The 26,924-nt window shown below is 32.9% G+C and overlaps 2 protein-coding genes and 1 pseudogene across 2 annotated transcripts; all 3 read right to left on the bottom strand.

Annotated features, from left to right (window-relative positions):
* Positions 1-3,549: 3,549 nt before the first annotated feature.
* On the bottom strand, positions 3,550-3,888 carry LOC132031838 (21 kDa protein-like). The gene has a single exon (XM_059421729.1). It carries the CDS (start codon positions 3,886-3,888, stop codon positions 3,550-3,552), a length of 339 nt encoding a protein of 112 aa, XP_059277712.1.
* A 10,774-nt stretch (positions 3,889-14,662) lies between these two features.
* LOC132030414 (14 kDa proline-rich protein DC2.15-like) lies at positions 14,663-15,401 on the bottom strand. The gene has a single exon (XM_059420037.1). The coding sequence runs from the start codon at positions 15,296-15,298 to the stop codon at positions 14,867-14,869; it is 432 nt and encodes a 143-aa protein (XP_059276020.1). The 5' UTR covers positions 15,299-15,401; the 3' UTR covers positions 14,663-14,866.
* A 4,865-nt stretch (positions 15,402-20,266) lies between these two features.
* Positions 20,267-22,741, bottom strand: LOC132031839 (E3 ubiquitin-protein ligase RSL1-like; annotated as a pseudogene).
* Between the last annotated feature and the right edge of the window lie 4,183 nt (positions 22,742-26,924).

The raw sequence follows: 26,924 nt of genomic DNA on the forward strand, positions 1-26,924 counted from the left end.
CTTGGAAAAGTTTAAACATATTGGCAGAGATAAAAGTTAGTAGCTAAATTTCAGAAAAAATTATTATCTATTTCGAACATGTACGTTTGAGACTCAGGTGAACCTCAGGCGTTTGATCTTGGCAAGCTAAACTTTAGATATAATTATCGGAAATTTGATCTTGAGAAGCCAAACTTGAGGCAAAAATATCGAAAGTTTGATGAATTTTCGCAATTTCAATTGTGTATACCTGAAATTAATTACCAAGTGATGTAACTTTTATGCATTGCCACTAAGTCAAAATAATGGTCTTAAAACCGGTTATGTGTGCACTTGCCCCTTTGCAATTTGCATAGGGCAATTTGCAGGATTGTCGTTCGCTGGGGTGGTCTTTAATTTTTATCCCTCTAAATGGTGGTCTTTAAATTTTGTCGCTTCAGTGATAAATTTCGCATTTTAAAATTTGCATAAGCGCGACGTGCACCGCTAAATACCCACGTGGTAGAATTTGCATGTACAGATTTGCAAAATTTTGCTTGAGGCAGAATTTCTGCCTTGCGTTTTTTTTTTTTTTTTTTACTGAGCTAGAGTTCGAACCCACAACCTCGGGGTATTAGGCGAAGGACAAAAATTAAAGACCACCCCAAATGAAGGCCAATCCGCGCAAAAAAAAAAAAGGATTTGCATAAGGATTAGTAGGCTTGGTTAAGAGCCTGTTTGGATGGGCTTAAAAAAAGCAGCTTATAAGCTATTTTCAGCCATTTTTTTTGCGCGGATTGCCCTTCTTTTGGGGTGGTCTTTAAATTTTGCATCTCATAGTTGTGGTCTTTAAATTATGCCCCTCATATTGCTGGTCTTTAATTTTTGCCTTTCGCATTGCAACTTTGAGCGTTCACGCAGAAATTATGAGGTTCTGAATTCGAACCTCCGTTCAAGCGTAAATTAAAAAAAAATCGTGCAAGTGCAAGGCCAGATGCTAGATTTTGACCCGCATACACTTGTTAAGTGAATTACCAAATTTATGCTTCTGTGACCAAGATACTCATGCCTTACGGGAGATTTCTGGCATAAGTTATGTCGATCCAAGATAACTCTGTAACTCTTTCACAAGTTTACGCGACAAGCATACTTAAGGCAAACTTTTAATGGGCAAACTTATGCCCCCCACCTATAAACTTGGGGCGAATTTCAAAGTTACGATCCGACATACTTGTGCTAAGTCTCGCTCTATAAGGCATAAGTATGCCGGGGTCCGCAGACAACTTTTGGTAATTCCTTCACAATTGTACGCGGGGGATAGCGAAATTTAAACTCTGCCTTGCGAATTTTTTGTTAAAATTTTGACTGTGTGGGGGTTCGAACCTGGAACCCATGGATTTTAGCCGAAGGGCAAAATTTAAAGATTTCAAATATGAGAGGCAAAATTTAAAGACCACCCCAAAAGAAGGGCAATTCTGCGAATTGCCTATTTTCAGCTTATAAGCTGTTTTAGATAAGCTAAGCCAAACGGAATCCATTAATTTTTTGGCTTATTTTAAGCACAAAATAACTTATGTGACTACCAAACACTCAAAAAAAATTGAAAACAAACTTTATAATTTATAAGCAAATCCAAACGGGCTCTAAAGCTCAAAATTACGTAGACTAGGACAGAGGGCACAAGCTAGGCTTGGCCTCGAAAACTGTTTATGGGCTTTGTATCTAAAGCATTGAGTCCTGAAAACTGTTGTTTGCATGCAATTAGGCCCAGAAAAAAATACAATTAGGCCTTATTTGCCATGGGAGTGAATTCATTTGTGACTTCTAAATTTCTTTTAGTTAGGTAAAAGTACGCTAATATTGCCTAAACATATCTTCAAGCTGATCAACGCGTTTCATTTTTAAGTAGATGGGATTAGGATGAGAGGTAATTTGCCGACGGTTCTTTTTAACTTGTTTTTGACAAATAAAATTTTAGCCTAAAGTGATATAATCGAGATTTCATTTCTACATCACACACACACACACACACATATATATATATTTTTTTTTTGTAGAAGCAAGAGGTGAAAAGCGTTTTTTTCACTGCTTGTGCCAATGGTAAAATAATATGGGTCTTTGACATATATATACATCTTAAGGAGAAATATTTACGAAACGTGACGATAGTTTTATATTTACAAAACATAACATTACAAATCCTATACAAAACATGCTTTATATTTAAAAAAAAATAAAAAAATTATTTTTTATTTTTTTAAAAAATATTTTTTTATTTTTTTAAAAAAAATATTTTTTTTTTAAATTTATTTTTATTTTTTAAAAAAATTAATATTTTTTTTTTTGCTCAAAAACTTATGTATGAAAGTTGTATGAAATGTGTATATCTCGCTCAAGACTTAAAAAGTTTGCTCAAAATTTAGTGTATGAAAAATGTATGAAATGTGTATATCTCGTTCAAGGCTTAAAAAATCCGCTCAAAATTGTGTGTATGAAAACAATATGAAATTTGTATCTTGCTCATGTCTTAAAATTTCGCTCACATTTTCATGTATAAAGTTCATGTTAGATTTACGTAAAATTAATACAACTACAACAACATTGTATATAACTTTGATACAACATTCAAGACTTAAAATAATCGCTCAAATTTTTGTGTATGAAATGTGTATATCTTGCTCAAGGCTTAAAAAGTTCGCTCAAATTTTATGTATGAAGAACGTATGAAATGTGTATATCTTGATCAAGGCTTAAACATTATGCTTAAAATTTTATGCATGAGAATGGTATGAAATGTGTATATCTTCCTCAAGACTTAGAATTTCATTCACATTGTTTGTATATAAATTTCATATTAGGTTTACGGAAAATTAATACAACTACAACAACATTGTAACAATTTTCATACAATATTCAAGGCTTAAAGTTTTCGCTCAAAATTTTGTATATGAAAATTATATTAAAAATTTTGCTCACACATACACATTTCATACAACTTTCATACACAGAAATATGAGGTAATTTTTTAAGCCATTGAGCAAAAAAAAAAAATTAATATTTAAAAAAATATATATAATTTTTTTTTTTAAAATAAAAATATTTTTTTTATAAAAAATATATATATTTTCTGAAAAAAAAATAAAAAAACGAAAAATATATGAAAATCCGTCATGTTTTGTAATATATCGTTATGTTTTGTAAATAAGGAAAACTATCGTTACGTTTCGTAAATATTTCTCCTTAACGTATATATATACGTAGTTGTCCCAAATAATATCCCTATTCGCAATATAATTAAGTATTCAAAGCCCAAGATCTTTTTTAAATATACAACAATACAATTTCCTGCCCAAATCAAACTAAAGTACAAATCATTAAATTACACATAACTTATCAACTAATTAAACAAATGGCCTTAAAAGGGACCCCCCGTCCCTTCCCCCAACCCCCAAATGAAAGGGGAAAAAAAAAAAAAGCAACTTTAATTTTTTACATATAAGCCAACTAACAAACAGATATACATGTTTAACACATATACTGATAGTATAAAAATTCTTTACACTATTTCGTATATATAACTAAAATTTTATCTCATTGCGCGGCATAATGGTTTATGAAAGTCAAGGAAATGCTTGCCAAATGAGCAATCCTTAAAATGAACTTTCTCACCATGGTCTTTAATTGGCCATTCATGTTGCTTTCATCAAAACCATCCATGCAAGTATTATCATCAGTTAAAGCAGCACTTACCCAAGTCTCAACATCATTCATTTCAAGTACAAATTTAGGGTCATCTTTACCATGGCTCATACTAAATTCTTCCATTGACTTTTGGAGTCCATCTATTGAATCATTCAATTCCTCTAAACAATCTTGCATGGCCCCAATTTCTCTAGGCTTCAAGTCACCACTTCTGGATATGTTCTTCATCGTTTGTAGAGTCGAACGAGTTATCGATAAGGTAATGGATAGAGCAGATGTAGCTAAGACTTTAGGGTTGTTTTTTATCTTGTTGGAATAGCTTGAGAGGTATTTGCAACATAATTGAGGGTACAGTGTTGTATCACATGATTTTTTGATGTTCTCAGCATCAGTGCTATTATAGACTAAAGTTGTGTAGCTAGAAAATAGTAGAAGAAAGAATAAAAATGCTGGTGCACTGCAGAGAAAGTTGCCTTCCATTTGATTCGAATATAATGGTGGTTCGTATTTCGTAGGTATTCCAAAGGGAATAATAATGCATATTTAAGGGAGAAAGTGTGGTTGTTATTTATGGATCCCACAGAATTAAACAAAACAAATTAGGCCGCCAGTTGGTGACAGTCTCTTTTGGACTAGTTCTGAACTTAAATAGACTGCCAATTTATAATGTCGTGTGGATGTCTGAGACCATATGATGGTGCTGTAAATGGTGTTATCCTATTTTTATACTCAACCCCCAAAGTTGACTGAGCTAGGAATTAATTAATGCACGAATGTCCAATATTCCATAATTATTCGTCAGGATGTGAAAATTAAAGCTGGTCTTACTTGACAAGATGTTTTTAATCCATTTCTTGAATAGCAAGTCTTTCCCGTATATCCCTCATTTCAAGAGCTATTTTTTTTTCCAATGTATACCACACAATATGTAGCCACGTACACTGAGCAAGCCAATGTTCTACTCTTAAATATTATTTGAGGTTCCAGTCATGAAATAATTTTCTGATCTGTAAATTCAATTGAATTATCAATCGAGTCTAATTATCCATTTTAACTCTGTCAATTTGATTTAGATTTAAATTTTAAGACAAAATTTAGCTATTTTTCAGTCAATCAATTTGGCCTTATAATTAAAACAAATATATTAGGCAAGAGTAATCAAATGAGACAAGTTTTAGATCAACATCTGAATAAAGCAGGCAGGTTAGTAGTAGTCATAAGCAAGCATAAATAAAAATGAACGTGCACGTAACAAACTTAAGGTGAATATTTATTGTATGCATGGGGCCTCTTTATCTCTAATCGTTATCTTATTATAGGCTTTTGTTTGCATCAGTAAAGTTAATGCCATTAAGATGCAGGGCATTCGAGAGGAGTTATCTATTACAACTAGCATAACTTTATACATTATTTTGATACAAAATGGGGAAAAATAACTTTCACATAGAATTTAGCCTAAGTTATATAATGTCTGGTTGATTTTTTTTTTTCCACATAAAACATAGCATTGCTAAAAGTAGAGTTCATGTTTTTCTTTTCCATATAACTAATACATGTATAAATAAAATCTATATATTATTTTATACAGGGTAGAAAATGGACTAACTACAGTACATGAATAGCTAACACAGGAATAACTAATCCTTGCATAACTATCTCTTCACTCATAGCATTGCTAAAAGTAGAGTTCATGTTTTTCTTTTCCATATAACTAATTCATGTATAAATAAAATCTATATATTATTTTATACAGGGTAGAAAATGGACTAACTACAGTACATGAATAACTACAGGAATAACTAATCCTTGCATAACTATCTCTTCACTCGCTTAAGATGTGATTTGTTCATGCATTAAATCATGCATAACTTGTACCATGTTTGGTAGTATTTTTTTGCTAAATACACCAAATGTGGTGTTTGGTTAGCTATTTAGAGTCATGTGTAACTAATAAATGTATAAGTTATGACGGAATATATGTATTATTTTATGCAGGGTAAGAGATGAAATAACTAAACCATGCATAGCTAATCTCATAACTAATCACTACATTACTAATACTTGTATACCTCTAATCACCAACCAAACAACCCCTTAATACCAATTCACTGGCTTGCCGCTTATGATATTAATATGCTAACAAATTACTTATTCAATTGATTTCAGACATTACCAATTCATTTTTCCTCTGAAATTTTAAGTTACAGGGAGGAAACAGAAAGTTAACCATTTATGTTTTTGACAAATAATCAAGAAAAGATCGAACAGAGTACTCCACAATTTATGCTTAAACAAAAGACTCAAAGAGCATACGACAGCGATTTCAATTTGAATTTAAAAAAGTACTTAAGTTTAACTTGCGACTCAGCCTGTGATGGAAGAAGAAAGTTAGTACATGATATTTTTGAAAGAGTATACACCTGTGCTGTTTGGAGTAATATCCAAGTCTTTAATTGGAGAAAGATTCCAAAGAAGAGACTGCGATAGAAAAAGAAATGTTACATATCATGAGCATATTTTTTTATTTATTTATTTATTTTTATTTTTTTATCATGAGAATATTCAAAGTTCGTGTAAAATGTACCCTATTGGACAATACGTTTTGCTTAATATAATTGACCTATTACTACAAAGTTCAAACACAAGATTGAAATTTCATACAAATCAAAAAGAAAAAGAAAAAAAGAATTATGCATGTACCACAAAAACTATATGCACTCTCGTAACTTTCTGCCGCAGTTTTTCAAGAATATTGACGTAGCTTTCCGAAACTCTGTTTAAATACACTTTTTCCTCTTGTACAAAAAAGAGCTACATTTCTTGTTCGAAAAAAAAAAATTAAATGCACTGTGCACCTAACAAAATCAAGAAAAATTGAAACGAAAATGACTTTTATGTATGAGCATCATTAGACAAAAACAGGAAGTCTATTTCCTTTTACTTAACGTGGAGGCCCAAATACATCAGACAAGGCCCTGAATAGGGCCCAATCCGTGTTTCTTAAGAAGATGGCTTAGGTTAATTGAGCAGTAAACTCTTTTTTCCTGGACGATATTGTGGAAGCTTGAAAATTCACATAAAAAATGTGTTTGAAAGGATGCATTAACTGCAAACATGTAGCAACAGAAAACCACAATTCACACCCACATGATCAAATTCATTTAAAAACTGTGCCATCGAAATCCCACCATAGGATTTTAGGCATTGGCACTTTAGCCCCAATTTTATGTTGGTCTTTAGTTTTTGGCCCTCATAACAAACAACTTTTTGGCAGGACATAAGTACATTTTATTGCATTATAATATCCCAAAAGTTATGCCATATGACTGTTGCCGGTAAAGAACTTATGTCCCATTAGTTATAAGTTGGATTGCTAAAGGGCAAGAGTTTAAGACAAAGCCATTCAAAGAGAAAAAATTAAAGACCAGTCCATTTGAAGGACAATTCATGCAATTTCATCTTTTAGCACTCCCAAATTCTTCTCAACAAAACAAAACTAGCAAACTCAATACTACTATCAGGGTTTACAAATTTTTCCATTAATACCAAAACAATTTGCAAAAGGTCCAGATTCCGGTATAATCCAAACCCCAGAAGTTGTAATCCATCCCAATTAAAAGCTGAGGTTTTATTAACATATAAACCTATAAGCAAAGAATAACGAGAATTTATTTAAATTTAAGAGACAATAAACTAACCTGCAGGTGACAATTTTGCAACCTTGATTAAGTTCCACAACGAGGACACCTCTACCACTTTTTACGCTTAGCAAGCAGGCGCAAAGCAAATCCCCATTGCGTCCACAGCGTAACCCAGCGTGCCATAGAAGGTTACACTTAAAGCAAAACAACGTTTTACAATTTGGACACTTCGATTTCTTCACATTATGCCCACAACAATCATCCAAAATCAAAGCCGAACAATTCCGGTTCGGACAATAACATTGAGCTAACCTTAAAACAGTAGACTCACACAACACGTCACACCATTTAACAAATAGCTGGGGGTTCACTAGATTTCGACAAGATATAGGGTCGAAAAATTGGTTACAATTTAAAGAGGGACATGGAATGTTGCTAATGTTGTCACTACTTGCAATTCGTTTTCTTGGTTTTGTTGCGATTGATTTTGGGTGAGTTTTTGCAGTGTGTTTCCCATGATCAGTGTGACTGTGAGTGATAAGTGTTTGCTTCTTTTTCCTTTCTTTTTTTCCTCCACTTTTGTGAGTCCGCGTATACTTATCAGCAGTTATACGCCTTCTTTTCCAAGTTATATCAAAACAAGTTAAGCAAATGGAGTATTATGTAATAAAGGGCAAAGGGTCAAATTTACCCTCAAAGTATGTTTTATAGTTTAAATTTGCCCTCCGTCAAAGTTTGGGGATCAAATTTGCCCTCCCCATTAGGATACTTGATATATTTGCCCTTTAATGGATGAAAGTCCACATCACAACAAAAAAATAGCCACGTGGGATCCACATCAAATCCACGTAGGCAACTCATACCCAACCTAATAAACCCATAACCCGACCCGTATCCCCATCCCATAAATATTCTTTCAACCCTACTTCTTTACTGAACTATAAGTTAGTAGCAACGAAATCCAAAATTGACATGGTTATATTTCAACCTGAAGTCCTCAATTAGTGTTCTTCAATGAAAATCAATATTTCAAGAATTCTTCTCCTCACGATGTTAATTTTTTTTGTCAAGAGCCGCAAGCAGAGACTAGGAACGAAGGCATTACAAAGCCAGCAACTTTGGTTCACCAAGTTGACTAACTTTATCTTTGACTGCATATACCTCAACTTCATATTGTGCTATAAAAAACAAGTATAAATGAGAGGCTATGCACCAAAACAAATGTTACGCCTCGAAAATTTTTGCGTTATTTGTGTTGTGAGTAAACTAACGTAAGCTCGGAGAGGTCATGCAATCTTTATAAGGTTAGGGAAGACTCTTAAAAAGTGTTAAGCAAGTGTCTAAAGGTTCCGGGAACAAGCAAATTGAAGAAAATAAGTTTGTCGAAAATTTGGTAGAATTTTGGATAGAAATTTTGGGTCAATTTTAGAGAGGTATATCTCCTAGAATACGAGGAGTTACGGAATCCATAACCTATGTAAACTGAAGTTCAGCAAGTCTTCTTTCCAATACAATAAACCGTTCGTAGATATCACATTGGAGTAGAAAGTTATGGACATTTCAAAATTGGCTGGCAGTGGCTCTTCGCGAACGCGAGCCAAAGGCCTCGTGAACGTGAAGGCCAAATTTGGAGTCGGTGGAACCGACTTTAAAGGGGTATAAATAGCCCATCAACCCCATTTTTTTCATCATTCAACACTTCCAAGGGCTCTAGAAACTTCTCAACATACTCCCTACGCACTTATAGCCCTATTGATCAAGAATTCAATACGATTACGCTAAACTAGTTCCTGAAAAGCGATTGTTCTTGCTTCTATGTGATGTTGTGGTGAGTTTGGTCTTGAAGCAAGTTGTGTGAGTTGAAGTTCTTCAAGTATAAGGTTTGTTCTTCATCTTGTCTCTTATGTCGAGTTGATTTGAAGGTTTAGCAAGTCTTAAATAGTTATGGGAAAAAGGTCATAAAGGGTTGTGTTGTAGTTATTGAGTTCATGGACTATTTTGAGCATGTTGTGGCTGTGTTGTTGAGCCAATTTCCATGTATATGGATAATATCTAATGTTGTTGATGTTGATGAGATTATGCTCCTTAATTTGGAAGAAAGGAAGTGTATAATGTTATTGTATATTAGTATACTTTGGGTTGTTTGGTGTATAATCTTTGTATGGGCAGTGAAAGGAGTATTCAAGGACTTTTGTAAACTTGATATTGTTATTGTGGGTTGTTGTATATGTTGAGGTGATTGGAGAGTAAGGGGAAATGCTGCCCAAATTTCGTTAGCTTACGTAATAGCTTGGTTTGACCTCATAAGCATTTCACTGAGTTAACCTTGGTGCGAATTATCTTGAATGTAGATTTGCAAATTCGGAAGGATAAGCGTTAAGTAGTTAAGGAGACGAAAAGGTATGCTAAGGCTGTCCCTTTCTTTCTTAAGGCATGATTCCATTGTTTTGAGCTTACATAAAAGATGTCCATAATGATTCCTATCTTCGAAATATTAGAAGCATATGTTCTTGATGTTCTTATGATATTGTTGATTGTTATCTCCTGATTATTATGGTTATTAATCTTATTATTGATGTTGATCTCATCTTATGATTTTGTTCTTTCAAGGTGAGATATGCTCATGATGATAGTTCCATAATGATAATCAGAGGTTTACTGACCTTACGTTACTTCGATAGATTTATAGCTTTTATTTGGGCTCTTATGCATGCTTTATCTATATGTATGTATTTTCTCACACCGCGCCGCGCTATAGTCGGCTGAGCAAGCACGTAGATGTGAACACCACTGCAGTGGACAATTTATGATGTTACCTGTGACACGGATGCCCCGGACGAGGGATGATGATAACACCGAGCCTTAATGGCCGGCAAGATACTATATATGTGACACCGAGCCTTAATGGCCGGCGAGATATATATATATATATATATATATATATATATATATATATATATATATATATATATATATATATATATATATAACACCGAGCCTTAATGGCTGGGCAGATCCTATATATATAACACCGAGCCTAAATGGCCGGGCAGGATACTATATATATGTATGTATGAAAAAGTTTTTTTAAAAGTTAAGCATGCATGACATCCGCCTTAAAAAGGCATTTAGAGGCATAGGTTGATCTCTTTTATATTATGTTATCTTCATACTTTCATTATGTTGTTACTCATGCTTTACATACTCAGTACATTATTCGTACTGACGTCCTTTTTGTTGCAGACGCTGCGTTCATGCCCGCACGTAGACAGGGAGACGGACTGGACCCCTCGGCTGCTTCATCAGCGATATTACAGGAGCGCTCCATTTGTTTTGGAGCTACAGTTCAGCTGGTATATTTCTTTTGTGTGTGTGTATATATATATATATATATATATATATATATATAGACATGGCGGGGTCCTGTCCCGTCCTTATTAGGTTATGCACTCTAGTAGAGGCTCATAGACAGATATGTACGGTTAGAGGTTCTATGATCATCTTAGTCTATACTTTGTTGTATCATCATATTTTGATAGCCTTGTCGGCTTATGTACTTAAGATCAGTTTGATGACATTTATACATATACAGTTTTGGGCTTGTGTCCCTTGCGGATTATGACATTTATGAGTTAGCTTTATGGCCCACTCAGAGATGATTATGAGATGTACTTTTTTTGAGGTGCTCGGTAGGTTAGCTCCGGGTGCCCGTCATGGCCCTCCGGTTGGGTCGTGACAACAAAGACACTAAACATAATCAATGTGATTTCCCTCTCTTTCTGGAGAAAAAAAAATGAACTAGGGTTGAAAGAATATTTATGGGATGGAGATACGGGTCGGGTTATGGGTTTATTGGGTTGGGTATGAGTTGTCTAAGTGGATTTGATGTGGATCCAACGTGGCTATTTTTTTGCTGTGATGTGGGCTTTCATCAAGTATCCTAACAAGAAGGACAAATTTGATTCCAAACTTTGACGGAGGGCAAATTTAAACTATAAATCATACTTAGAGGGTAAGTTTGACCCTTTGCCCTTTAATAAATGTAGTTATGCTAATTTAAATTTATCATATGCAATTTACAATAACTTTATAGGAAAAGGAATCGAGTCCCAGAGGAGTTAGATAACCTTTTTTTTTTTCTTATAAGATAAGCAAGGATTATGACTTACTGGTAAGCATTTTGGGGTAGTTAATTCAGCGAAATCCATGCTCACCTTCTTTGGACGATTATAATGGGTTTGGGTCCCGTTCAGTGATTTATGCTGTTGGGTTTTAAAGACCGTCAAATGGTTGGGCTTTAAAGATGAAGTGGTGTGAATTGGGAAATTGAGGGAAATAAAATTGGGGGGAAAAAATTTTGAAAAGTAATTTTTTCAAGCGGTATTTCTCCCACATTGGCAGTGGAAAGTAGGGGTGTCAATGGTACGGTTCGGGCGGTTATTTTATAAAATTTATACCATACATATTTTTCGGTTATTTCATTTTGTAGAACCAAAATTAGACTTTTCGAAACCGTCCCATCATCTCGGTTTTTCTTCGGTATCGGTACGGTTCAGTTAATTTTCGTTTTTTTTTAAAACAAAGCAGCATCATGTCATAGTCACTAGTAAAAGTTAAAGACTCGATATCATGCATATTTCAATAGGACTTTGGCTAAAGTTCTAGACATTTTTACTATTTAAAAGGTGATAAATCAAGAAAACATGAAAGACGACGAGAATAAAAATTGATCTCACTATTTTACGGTAGTGTAAAACAGTGTTACGTAAGGACAAAAAGTATAATTTATATCGCACGAGGGGGCAAAAATTAATCAAGATGGGACTCAAGAACTGAGATTACTAAGATTAAGTATTCAATAAGAGTAGCTAGTTATTATTTGAGACGCTAGAACCAATTTAATTTCAATTGGGGTAGTATAATAGGTTTTAGAGTTGGAACTTTAGGTGTTAATTACTTTATCATCCCGAACTCAAGACGAAAATTTTAATATTTATTATATTTAAATATAATATATAGAATATATTTTGCACATATAAATGTATTCGGTACGGTTCGGTATTTTTTCGGTTTATTTTTATAAAATTAAAAACGAACCCAATTATTCGGTATGGTTATAAATTTTTATAAAAACCGTCGGTTTTATTAGAGGAAACCTAAAATCGGTTCGGTATGGTACGATTCGGTCAGTTACGTCAGTTTTTTGAAAATCATTGACACCCCTAGTGGAAAGTAACATATGTGTGCTTATATATAGAAGCATATCTTCTAGCTCAAAAAAAGTTGAGAGGAGGACTCCCTTGCGTCGTCGCTCGACTTCGGCTTCGTTCAAATGATTTAATTGATAATCTTTTTGAAAATGTTGGTGGGGTTTGAGGTACTGCTACGCCATCAACAATAGGTATATCTGTTTTATCCTGGGAGGAAGTAATCTATCATCTCCTTGGATACAGTGAGGGAATTAAATTCCTTAAGGATACACAGTGAATTCTGTGGTCTCGAATACTTTCCAGTTTCTGCATTTTAAAGGATTTTCCAATTTTTGCTTTACAGATTTTTGAACACAGTCTTCTAACATATGCTCCAGTAATGCTCAATACCCATCTTCATAGAAGCCAGGTGTTCCTACAAATTTTAACACTCTTTTTCTCTACCCAAAAAAGATATCGGAAGTAGCCACACAGATGACAGAACTAGAACGCAATTACCCAGACTAATGAAAAGCTTTCCTTAGTTAAATTTCCACTTTAAATTCGATAATCAGATTCACTATAAAAATCTCAATTCTGATAGGCATGTTTTTTTGTTTGAGCTCAACAGCTTTTATTAGGAGTGTAGCAGAAAAGAAAAATCATCTGCTCGATAACTCTTTTCCCCTACAACATACACTACCAACATTTCCAAGATGTTGCTCTAAAAGAAATAAGGTGAGTCTCACCGTTGCCAACTTCCATGCTATTATGGAATTGAAAACAAAGAGAAGGAAAATATTGGGAATATTTGACTCCAAAAAAATGGAAGAGCTTACGCCAGACGTTTCTATATCTTCGTTCTTTGTTTGGGTAGAGAAAAAGAATGTTACCTGGGTGGAGAAGGACATATGCAATCGGGCCACTAAATTTGTACGTAGGAAAACGTGGCGTCTATCAAGATAGGTATTGAGCATTACTGAAGCATAAATCACTGGAGGGGATCCAAACCCTATTATATAACATACATCTTAGGAGCTATTGTGTGAAATATCGAGACTTCTAGACCAAAAGTATTAGCAGGAGTCTTTCATAGTGAGATTTGATTCTTATTATTTCCTTTTTCTCGTCTTTTTCTTAATACGAGTCTACAAGGGTTTTACTCACTAACCTCTTTATTTTACTCTTTCTGCCAAAACAATGACAAGTTCTGAGTATGCGATGGTTAAGAGTTGATACAGTCAACTTTTTCGTGTAATTGAAATATCAATTCCTCGTGTTTTTTTAAAATAAATTTTATATATTTTAAGACTGTTTTAAAAAAACTATATATCGCATGTAATATTTTAAATTTAAAACAAAATTATTTAAGAAATATTTGATGAGGGCGTTTACTTTGGTCAACGAGCTTTTTTAGTTTTAAATAATTTTGCAATAAAATAGGGTGATCTCTTGCCAAACCTTCACCGATTTTTGGGCTAAATCATATTCTACGATATATTCCGTGAAAGTTTGTGGATAGAAAATTTAATTTTTTTTGATGATTTTTCCGTAATTATACTATAAAAAGTTATGCTTTCAGCAAATATCCGCTTCGCACTTAGTTACTCAGCGTTTACCGTAGGCACGGTAACTGGTACAACAGAGGTGAGTGATCTTAATTTTGTGCAATTAACCCATTTGTCAGTCTATTTCCGAAGATCAAGTATGTCATATATATGATTCGTCATAAAAAAGTCATTTTATTATAGGACTCACAATTTCATAGGTCCTGTGATGATAGATGTGACGTGGGTGCGTGCTCTTTGTATGTTTTTATTGTAGGAGTCTAGAAGACAAAACCAAAAAATGAATCTAAAAATTGTGTGTTGTGCTTTGTTTCTTATAATTGAAGGAGAGAGGAAGACAGAGTGAGGGGTTTTGAAAAGTTGTTACACATTAATTCCATGCAAAAATAAGCTAAAATAGGTAAGAAACTTAAAAAAGGAATAAAATCTGACATAATATCACCTGACATGTACTCTAGTGTTGTAACAATCACTAAAAAGAATAGTACTACTAACTATAAGGAGATTTAAATGTCTGATCATAGTAGTAGTAACATGCAGAGAAGAAGAACTTTAGCCCATTAGTAGTACTCCATGTATGTCTTTATATCAAACATGTTACATATAAACTCCAAAAGATATCATTTATTTCATGAAAATCGGATACAGCGAAAAGAAGGCAACTAATTGCCTCCCTTCTCACCAATTAGAACAAAAAGTATACTTCATTTGAAAATAAGCAACTAGTATAAGCATACAAACCAAAAACACACTGAAATATGAATTGGAAATTTTCTGGAACTGAAAGAAAGATGAATTGGGAAATGTCTTATGCGCATTGGAAGTTGTTGGGTGCATTCTTTCCACAGTTGTTGAGAAGCAAGCTGAGGGAAAGAGGAACATTCAGATTAATTCCCAACACGTTGGCTTTAATAGCAGTGCAAAGGCAAACAGCAGCATCAAGATCAGCAAGTCCTTGAATTAGAGAGCAACATGGAGTTTTAGCTGAGCTACTTCCAATAACAAGGTGAACCAAATGATTCAATAAATTTCCACACACATTTAGCTTTAGTGCGTCTATTGGGCACTTACCCTTTGTTGATGGGGTAGAGGGGGTAGCGGGGGTGGAGGGTGTAGGGGTAGGTTGGGGCTTTGGGTGTGGGGGTGGTGGGCATGGGACATTAGTGGAACTAACCATAGTGAAGAAGAGGATGTTCAATGTGAGAACAAGAGCAATGGAGGATATAGCAGACTTAGCCATTTTTCAAAGTTATTAGCTCTCTCAACAATTGAATGTGGCTAATTAGTAGTGAAAATGTTGTTTGCTTGGTGTTTGAGATGATGAAATGAGTTGCTATTTATAGGTAGAAACTCTGAATAGTTTTTTCTACTTTCAATTGTCTGAAGGTAATTATTTCAGAAATTTGATGTGGGAGCCCAACCGCCCAAGTGGATAGAGAAATATCTATACAAGAAGCTGGCAAATGCAACTTGAGAGTTGAGATACTACTACTATATATTATTGGATTATAAACGTGTAGTTTTGTGGATTTCATTAGTTGTCTATTATCTTCATCCTCAAAGATAACTTATTCTAATTAGATTATATATTCTCTTTAATTATTTGAACATTGATCTTGATTCTTGAACATGCTGGACCTGTGCCAAGACTTGGATCTCATCAAGATTAATTCTTTTGTTCAGTATGGAAACTAATTCTAGTAAAAGTGCGGTCTGTTTGTTCTTATACCTATTCTATTGTACAATGTAAGAAAAGAATGACATATAAGTATAACATGTAACTTTGATAAAACTAAGTATGGTACCATGTTATAACATGCAAGACTACAGACATATAAGTATAACATGTAACTTTGATAAAACTAAGTATGGTACCATGTTATAACATGTAAGACTACACTAGTAGTTAAAAATCTTATTTTATTAATGATACGACCTTTATTCTGATGTGTTAATAGCAACTTAGCTAACACTAAAAGACCAGAATAATGGCTCCCAGAGAAGGATAATTAACGACACGAGGGAATATTAAAGATTAAGCTATACGTGATACTCGCGGATTAATAATGTGCTATTTCTTTCTAGAATATGACTTTTCAAAAAGCTCAGAAGTATAATTGGTATGATATTCTCGTATGAACCCATTTATTAATATTGTACTATAACTTGAGATCGTTATACGAATTAATAAATTTCAAATCTTAAATCCGTCCCTATTTTCGAGTCATTCAAGCAAGGCGTCGAGCAATAATGAGATATTTCCATCGTGCTCCTTCGTTAAGGTATACAAAATTCAAACCTACAAAATCATCTCATTAGGATTCACCACTTCAAGTCAATGCATTCATTCCGTTTTATTGGAAAAGAGAATCTAAAACCTGGTTTTCAAGAATTCACATATTTATGCAACTAGTTGAATATGAGATAGTCTAGTGTCATCTCTTTTTTCCTGTCAAGGAAATTGCGTGGCCTATATATGTTTAGTTTTTCATCAATATTATCGAAGTCAATATTAGAAAGCATACTGTGGAAATTAAAAGAAAGGACACAATACTCTGTGTAAAAGTGTGAATACAATGTCCTGGTTATCAATTAGTACTTCTTTTTATATTTTTAGCCCAATTAGTATGTGTGATATTGATAGATCGTGGCCAGTCTATGTAAATCCAAAAAAATCACCGCAACTATTGACCATTTATATTCAAAGATGCTAATGCAAAGTTATCATTGGAGCTTGGATAGATATGTTCATTAATTTAATTTAATTTTAACTTCTTATTTCGCAATCCATATTCCAAAGGAATAGCTATTTTTTGTACTTGTTTTTTTTTTTTTTTCGTGATATTGATAGATAAAGTTGGCCAATTTTTTTTGGGTCCCATTTTTTTTTTTTAAAGGTGTATTTTATATATAAACGGTTGCTTCAACCGAAAGAAATTTTTAAAATTAAAATTGATAAAATCTTATCTAAGATCAACAATGTCTCAAGAGAGATTGAATTAATTAACTATATTATCGATTGAAATTATTAGAACAAATTGGTTATAAAACAAATTGGTTATAAATGACTTGACATCTAAAAAAGCTAGAAAAGTAGACTTTAAATAAAAATATATATGATAATATTTTCTTTAAAAAAAATTAAGTCACAGGTTTGGCTTTAAGTTAAACCACCATATGGATGGTGGTGGGGGTGGGGGGTTTGTTAGGTTATTCCCGTCCTTTTCATTTCATCAAGCAAAAGAGATATTTTGTACTAGTTCATATATTCAAAGTAATCAGACATTCTGGTATTTTGAGTCACAGGTTTGAAAATTATGACCCGAACTGTTAAATTGTAGCTTAGATTTTGAAAATATAAGGAAAATATAATTATTGTTTTTATGCATAAGCTGCACAATAGGTGCCTAGAAATTCAACGAATTTTGAAAGGACAGCTCCTTTTTGTTTATTCATTTCGTACCTTAATTTCTTAATCTTTTGGTCTTGACAGGAATTCGAAGATGCGACAAGTATTAAAATCACCCTTTTGCTTGGTAATGAAATCAAAGTTGTGGATGCTAACAATCGCATCTTTTAAATTGAAAATTGGTAAATGAAAAATCAAAGAAATAATGAACTAAAATAGTCAGGAAACATCAGTAAAGAATCTTATTCAACAGATCATCTTTTAAGTTTTAGTGATTGAGAAGTCGAATTTTATCGCTAGATATTAGAGGTCTATTGAAGTCTTGATGCATTATAGTTGTTGAGAGTTGAGACTTGATTTTAAATTTGGAGTGTTTTATTCAGATCCTCCTTAAATTATCAGTAATCTTCTTGATAGTCTTTGCCCCCGCACGATCTCATCCTAAGAGAGTGAGATACACTCACCTCCCACTTGAATTTTTTGTCCACGTGGCATTTTTAATATTTTTTTGGTTACTTTTTAAGATTTATTATTTTTTTCTATATTTTTTGCAGGTCAAATTAGTAATTTGCTTTTGCTAGAACTCCACGTTTTAGGCAAACAAAACTTATTTTGGCTAAAAAATAATGATATTTTGGCCCAAAAAAGTTCAAATTTTGTCCAAAAAGAAGAAATACACTGTTGAAACAGATAGTCATTACATCTAAATAAGATATGATAAAAATTATACAGATGAAATTTCATTATTCTGCTAAAACTTATTATTTCACTAAAAATAAAAAAGCTCTCACCAAGTAATTTTTAAAAAATAAATAAATTTGGCCCCAAAAAGAAAAGAATAACGGTTGAAATAAATAGTCATAGCATTTAAACAAGAAATAGAAAAGAAGTACACAATTGCAATTTCATTATTTTGGTTAGATCTTTTTTATTTGACTAAAATAAATGGAATTCTAAGTTTTTTTCAATTGATTTTTGCCTGATAAGAGAATACACAATTGAAATAAATAGACATTGCATCTAAAGAAGGCATACAAAGATGGTACTTCATTATTTTTGACAAAACTAATTTTATTTTACTAAAATGATGGAGTTCTAGCCAAGTTTTTTTTTTTTCTTCTTTTCAAATTGGCCTAGAAAAAAAAAATTAACACAGTTGGAGCTAATAACAAATCGTCATTGCATTTAATGGATAAATTTTAAAAATGCAAAGTTGAATATTAAGCTGGAGCAAGAATAAATACATAATGCAACTGAATAAACCGTTGTATATGACTATGTGACAATTAACGGTTGAAAAATACCTATTTGGGAGCTAATTTTATAATTTTTTTCATCCCCACACACCTAAAAGAGAGTGGCTACACTCTCTTTGCCACATATGCAAAAGTGGATAAGTAAAAGTGATAATTTATTTTTGGAACACTAGAAGTGAGTGGAGGGAGTATATCATTAGACAAAAACAGTAAGAACCTGTTCGGATGAGCTTAAAAAAGGGGGAAAAACTTAAGTAGACAAAGATACGATAATATTTATATATTGTTAGCAGGAAAATGTAATTAACATTCTATGACACATTAAATAAGAGTTCTATTGCAAACAAATTGCAATGATTCCAATTTCCTCGTTTGTCCCGATTTTGTGCACAATGGAATTATCTTTCTCTCTCTTCTAAAGAATCTTGTACAGAAATGATTATTTTTATTTACAATTGTAATTTTACCTTCTTTCTCTTCTTTCAACCTTCTCTCTCTTTAATATGTATTCATCTTTTTTTTCAATCATTATTATTATACTCATAATATTAGTGGTATAATTAGTAATATAGATTATTATAATCATAAATATTACTGGTATAATTATAATATACATTATTATAATTATACTCATAATATTATTGATTATATTGTTGAAATAATCAATGATAATATAATCAATAATATTACTAGTATAATTAATAATATACATTATTATACATAGAATAATATTCGTAAAGTTTTTCTATACCTTGTATAATTATTTTATATACCTTGTACAATTAATTTTATATACCTCGTATAATTTTTTGTGTGAACTAAATAATATTGTATGTAGTAATACCTCATATAATAATTATTTTTCGGATGTATAATTTTTTGTGAACTAAATAATACTGTATGCAGTAATACCTCATATAATAATTATTTTTCGGATATGTTTTTTATAAATAAAATGAAAGAATGGAGGAATGAGTAATAGGAGATGGAGGATATATTGGTTGAAGAAGATAGATAAGTTGGTAGATGTTTATCCTTAAATCGGAGAGATAAATGATGGTTTATCTATTAAATGATGGATAAATGAAAACAAAGAAAAACAAGATATCACTCCCTAATTTAGGGGACATTCCCATTGTCACATATTTATTTTTAAATGTTATAAATGTAATAAATAGTGTTCTTTTTGTAGAATATGAAAAGTTGTGCTATTTATGTTCTTAGTTCTTGTATAGTGACCTATGGTGTAATTTTCTCCTTAAAAAAAGCAGCTTATAAGCCAAAAAAATTAATAAGTTGGGGTAGCCCAACTAATTTTTTTGGGCTTATAAGCTGTTTTTTTTAAGCTAAACCAAATGGGCCAACTTATTTTTTTAGGCTTATTTTAAGACAAAACGACCATGTTCGGCCACCATTTCAAACACTCAAAAAAATCAAAACAACTTATGTTCGTTTTCAAAGAACTTATAAGCTAAGCCAAACGGGCTCTAAGTCTATTTTTTACTTTATCCGAATACTATGTTAATGTGGAGGTCCAACTACATCAGTCAATAATCTGTCTGTACAAACTTCCTTGTGGTTTTTGTTTTCGGCCTCGAGTGCACACGCCGAGCAAATATTCATGTTTCTCAATGAACCTCAAAGAAATATCGGAAAGGAAAAGGAAAACTAGGAAAACCAAAGAAAACAGTAAACATTTAAATAATGTGAAGCACCAATGATCACAATCACACGAGTACCTATTATAAACTCGTCTTCCGCAGTTGTAGCAGAAAACACCACCGCACCTACATCCAGACGAAAAGAGAATCAGATTAAACTTTAAAGTAACACACTTGAAAGAGTGCAGTTTTTTTTAACAGAGCAAAGGTATGACAATATCAATCAAATTAATTCACATAACATATAGTTTATTTCTCAAGGCCTGCGTGCCTTTATAATGCCTCAGAACTGAACAAAATCAAAGACTGGAAGAAATGCATAGGAGAGTACATTAAATCATGATAAGATACACAAATATATAGCAGAATCGCTAGAGGCCTTTTCAGGGCTTATTTTGTGGTGGAACAATTACAATTGCTAGATTTATAGGCCTAAAGTATTATACTCCCTCTGTTCCAAAAAGATTGTCCTCTTTTCCTTTTTAGTCTGTCCCAAAAAGATTGTCCCCTTTCTATATTTAGAAACAATTTAACTTTATAAAATGATTTACAGCCACACAAATATCTAAGGCTTATTTTGGACCACACATTTCAAAAGTCTTCCTTTATTTCTTAAACTTTGTGTCAAATCAAAATAGGACAATCTTTTTGGGACGGAGGGAGTAGGACTTTTCAGGCCTTATCTTGAAGCTCACTAATCAACAACATATTAGCAATTCATTCCCTGTTTGTGAAAATACAGAAATATACAATTATTTATTAAGATATAATCGATATTTGCACCATTTTCTAATTCTAGCAAGCAGATATTTAACTGCCACTAAGAAGATATAAAGGGGCAACTCGGTGTACAAAGTATCCCGCGTTAGCAGGGTGCAGAATAGGGCCGCACTCTAAGAGGTGTGATGTAGACAACCTACCCTAATGAAAACACCAAAGGACTGCTTCTACGGCTCCAACCTGTTACCTATAGGTCACACAGAGAGAATTTTACCGTTGCTCTAAGACTCTCTTCCCAATAAGAAGATGGATATATAGGTCCTAAAAATCTCTTAACTAGGGAGCCATGGATGCGGAGGAGGGATCAATATTACATTTTTTTATCTTCTGGTTGTAATTACTAAAAGCAAGTACTCAAAATCCTGCCTTTTCTGTCCAGTGTCCACATTACTTCCCCTTGAGTTGAAACCTTATCAATCAATCAACTATGCTTCAATCAAATTTCTGCTTTATTTGGAGTCTTTTTGATTTAATACTAAATATTTGCACGACTGTTTCTACCTAATCCTTCTTCTCTTTCTCTTTGAATTTTTGTTTAATCATCCAACGTCCTGTTCCATATGGTGAACATTAGAAAGCTCGTCATAGGGTTTTAGGCTATATTACCGCTCAGAGGCGGACTCAAAAAATTTGAAGTTTATGATTTCTGAAATGACCTCAACTTAATATGCATTGGGGTTCACCATGAAATAGTTATATTTATTTAATAGATTTTAAATACAAATACAAGGTCTAAGAAAAAGTTGTTGAGTTCACATGAACCCGTAAGCTTAACGTTGGATAAGCCCCTAATAAGGCTCTCTAATTCTTAGATTAATACCATAACAATTTCCAAAACGTCCAGACTACAGTATAATGCAAACCCCGAAAGTTGTAATCCATCCCAGGCAAAGATGAGATTTTTCATATATCTCTATTAACATATATAACCCTAAGCAACGAATAAACAAGTTTATATTTTTTTTCTTAAAAAAAAAAAAAGACGAAGAGGAGAGGAAAAAGCAACTTAAACCAACCTGCAGGTGACAATTTTGCAACCTTGATTACGCTCAATAAAGTGGCGACACCGAGGATACCTCTTCCAATTTTTACGCTTAGCAAGCACATGAAAAGCCACGTCCCCATTGCTTTCGCAACTTAACCTAGCGTGCCATGGAACCTTACACTTAAAAGCAAAATAACGTTTTACAATTTGGACATTTCGATTTCTTAGCATTCCCACAACACTCATCCAAAATCAATGCCGAACAATTCCGATTCGGACAGTAACATTGAGACAACGTTGAAATAGAGCATTCACATAATACGTCACACCATTTAACAAATAGCTGGGGGGTCAATAGATTTCGACAAGATACAGGGTCGAAAAAGTGGTTACAATTTAAATAGGGACATGGAATATTTCCTATGTTGTCGTCTAGCTTGACGGTGATGTACTTTATGATACAGTCGGTACAGAAGGGATGTAAACAAAGGTTTTGGTTCTTGAATTTCTTGTTGGGTAACACCATAGGCTTGATACATATTTCACAGGTGAGTGGTTGGTTTTGGCCGAGGTTTTGCAGTGTGTTTCCCATGATCAGTGTGACTGTGTGAGTGATGACGTTTGATTTTATTGGTCACTTTGTGAGTCCACGTATACTTATTTGCAGTTATACGCCTTCTTTTCCAAGTTAGCCGGAATTTCTTGGTATATCATATAACAAGTTAAACAAATATAGAGGTAGTTTGGTTCAATGGATTATGTAAGTTATATCGGTATATATTTTGGGGTTAAGTTTGTTCTGTGTTTGATTGAAGGTCTTAACTAAATTTTTATACCGAAATATTGGTATAACTTATTCCAAATATAAGGTGGATAAGTTATTCAGGTTATAATTCTGATTTTGGGATATCCTGGTTTTGGACCAAACCACCCCTTAGGGGTCGTTTGGTTGGGATATAAGTTATCCCAAAATTACTTATCCCACTCTCCCGCAGAGATAAAATCTACAATCTCGGGATAACTAATACCAGGATTAATTATACCGTAATTTTATCCAACCACACGTAGATAAACTCATCTTAAATTTAATCCCGAAATTATTTATCCCTCATTCCTCATAGCAAACGAGCCCTTATAGTTTTATCCTAATTTAAATTTGTCATATATTATAACTTGTATAGGAAAAGGAAAGAAACTCCGAGTCCTGCAGAAGTTATCGAACCTTTCTGACTACACAAATTAAGGGAAATGTTTAAGTATAATAATGATCCTGTAAAAGAATTTACATTAACAAATTATGAAAAAATAACACTCCAATCATTGACGGTCTATAAAAAGGGACTAAAGCATGAGCTAGTAATTAACACAGAAAAGAACGGCACTGAGATATATAACTACATTGATAATGTAAAACATCTCCTAAAATTCCATCCTATTGAGACCGAACGTGGCCGGACCAGTTGGTCCTGTCACATCGGTGTGTTGGTAAAACCTTAGGTCGGTAGGAACCCTATTCGAGTCTAATTGTAATAGATTTGGTTTTATTTATGGTGAATCTGTAATTATGGTAATATAAGATTTATAGTTCTATTGGAATAGGGTTACCTTATTAGACTAGGGTAATGAGGACCTTATTTGTATATAAGGAGGTCATTATTAGGGGTGTCAATAGTTTTCAAAAAACCGACTTACCGACCGAATCGTACCGAACTGAACCGATTTTTAGGTTTTTTAAAATAAAACTGACAGTTTTTATATAGATTTATAATCGTACCGAATAACTAGGTTGATTTTTGACGAGGCCAAAGTGCATAGTAAAATTCACTCATACTCTATCAAATTCTAGTATAGTTTAAGATATTGTCCCATAGAGATTGGAACCACCTAGGCTACAATGTGTATTGTGTTGGTTACTATTTGAGAAATTCAAATTGATGAAATGAGAGGTTTTGAAATTATAAATTACTTAAAATAAAACAATTAATTTATAATAAAACAAACAACTTAATAGAAAATTTAAAAAGAAAAGAGTTGGGAGTCATTGAATCCACTTGGTACAATTATAATAAAATTTTATTCTAGTAAATTCCACAAAAGAATAGGAAAACTTTTTTGACTTGATTTGTGTTATGAGGAATAAAGACCTCTTGCGATTAGCCCTTAAATCAATAAACTTATTTGAGTCACAGTTCCTCCGCGAGAATTAGAACTGAAAGAAATAAAATAGAGACCCCTCAAATCATTAAACTTATTTGAGTCAATCCCTCTATGAGAATTAGGACCGAAAGAAATAAGATAACAATTTTAAACCAACAAAATTATTTGAATTAATCCCTCTGTGAGAATTAGGACTAAAAGAAATAATATTGAGATTTTTGAATCGACAAACTAGCTTGAATTAATCCCTCCGTGAGAATAAGGACTAAAAGAAGCAAGATCAAAGATTTGAATATCAAGAAATGAAAAAAAAATTAAAGTAAAGATAATTATTATAACATCATACCAAGCTTCTTCAACTATCTCAATAAAAAGAAACTACTCCATTAAGGAGTATGTAAGAAAGAAATTAAAAATAAAATACTACTCCTACAAATATAAAATAAAAAGAAGAGAAAATAGAGCAAAGACTATTTCTTATGTCTTTCTCAAGATTAGATTCGTTTATCTCTAAGCAAAGTGATGCCTCTATTTATAGGAAAATATAGTATCTCCCCCTACAAATGCATTCCTTGAAGTAGTGCTCACATCTGTGACCTTACTTGACGGGTGAGAGTATGACAGTGGTAGTCGCGCCCGTGAATTTTGCAACTTCATTCTTGATGTCAATAGTTGACGGGTGTGAGTATGAAAGTGGCGGTCACACCGGATTTCAACAGTTGATGGGTGTGAGTATGAAAGTGGCGGTCATACCCGTGGATTTCAACAGTTGACGGGTGTGAGTATGAAAGTGGTGGTCACACCCGTGGATTGTACAACTTCTTTCTTGATGCCAACACTTGACGGGTGTGAGTATGAAAGTGCTGGTTACACCCGTGGATTTTGCAACTTCTCCCAATGTTGTCTTTATGTAGTTCCCACATGTGAAATTTCAGGGTTGTGAACATTAACTTGTTGTTGCAGCCATGAAATATATTCTTATCTCTTTGGCATTTGCTTATTTTTCATTCTTCCGATATATTCTTTTTCCTGTAAGATTCTATCGTAAAAATATGAGAGAATAAGATATAATTATTCATGTTTTATTTTAAAATTTATTTTTTTATGTATAAAATTACATGAATAATTTACACCCATCAATTTTTAATTTTATAAAAATAAACCGAAAAAATACCGAACCGTACTGAATAAGTTTGTATATGTAAAATATATTCTATATATTAACTTTAAATATAATAAAATATTAATATTTTCGCCTTGAGTTCGGGATGATGAATACGACTACAAGCCGGCAATATAATTAACACCTAAAGTTCCAACGCTGAAACCTATTCTAATACTCCCCATTGAAATTAAATTAGTTCTAGCATCTTGAGTAGTAACTTGCTTGTAAGCTACAAGGTATGCCAACGATCTTGGATAGAAAGCTACAAAGTATCAAATATCTTTCTTCTCATTTAATTTTAAATTTATCTTATTGGAAACTTAATATTAGTAGACTCCATTCTTGAGTCCTCTCTTGATTGATTTTTGCCCCATCATATGATCTAAATTATACAACTTTTTTTTGTCTTTGCTTAACACTTGTGGGATCAATCTTTATTCTTATCATCTTTCATGTTTTTGATTCATCACCCTTTAAATAGTAAAAATGTCTAGAGAGATTTTGTCAAAGTCCTATAAAAGTATACATGATATCGTGTCTTTAACTTTTACTAGTGACTGTAACATGATGTTCTTTTTCTAAAAAAAAAAAACGAAAATCAACCGAACCGTACCGATACCGAGATGATGGAACAGTTTCGAAAAGGCTAATTTTGGTTCTAAAAAATCATATTACTGAAAAATTGATATGGTATAAATTTTATAAAATAACCCCCCGAACCATACCATTGACACCCCTAGACTCATTATGATGAATGAAAAGCAGAAAGAATTCTCCCATTATTCTTGTCTCTCTAAATTTTCGTCCCTGTCTTAATTTTAACATGGTATCAGAGCCACGTTAGAAAGAACACGCAAATCCTAAAACGATGCATGGCAGGTGACAGAGAAACTGGCGATAAAAGCAAAGAAATCGCCGGTGAAGAAAACAAAGCCCAAAGTTTGTGGAATATTTGATGAGGCTGTTTACTTTGGTCAACGAGCTTTTTTTAGCTTTTAAATAATTTTTCAATGAAATAGGATGATCTCTTGCCAAACCTTCACCCATTTTTGGGCTAAATAGTATTCTAGGATATATTCCTTGAAAGTTTGTGGATGGAAAAAATAATTATTTTGATGATTTTTCCGCAATTATACTATAATAAGTTGAGTGATCTTCATTTCGTGCAATTAACCCATTTGTCAGTCTATTTCCGAAGATCAAGTATGTCATATATACGATTCGTCATACAAAAGTCATTTTATTATAGGACTCACAATTTCATAGATCCTGTGATGATAAAAATGACGCGGTGCGCGCTCTTTGTATGTTTTTATTGTAGAAGATAAACCAAAAAATGAATCTAAAAACTGTGTGGTGCTTTGTTTCTTATCAGTGAATGAGAGACGAAGATAGAGGGAGGGGTGGATCTGGAATGGATGAGCAAGAGAAGAAGAACGGGTTTTTCAAATTG

Source organism: Lycium ferocissimum, chromosome 9 (genome assembly GCF_029784015.1).
Source record: "Lycium ferocissimum isolate CSIRO_LF1 chromosome 9, AGI_CSIRO_Lferr_CH_V1, whole genome shotgun sequence".
In the NCBI taxonomy this organism is placed as follows: Eukaryota; Viridiplantae; Streptophyta; class Magnoliopsida; order Solanales; family Solanaceae; genus Lycium; species Lycium ferocissimum.

Coding starts and splice junctions, on each gene's coding strand:
- LOC132031838 (XM_059421729.1), bottom strand. CDS start 3,888: ATGAAGAACATATCCAGAAGTGGTGACTTGAAGCCTAGAGAAATTGGG.
- LOC132030414 (XM_059420037.1), bottom strand. CDS start 15,298: ATGGCTAAGTCTGCTATATCCTCCATTGCTCTTGTTCTCACATTGAAC.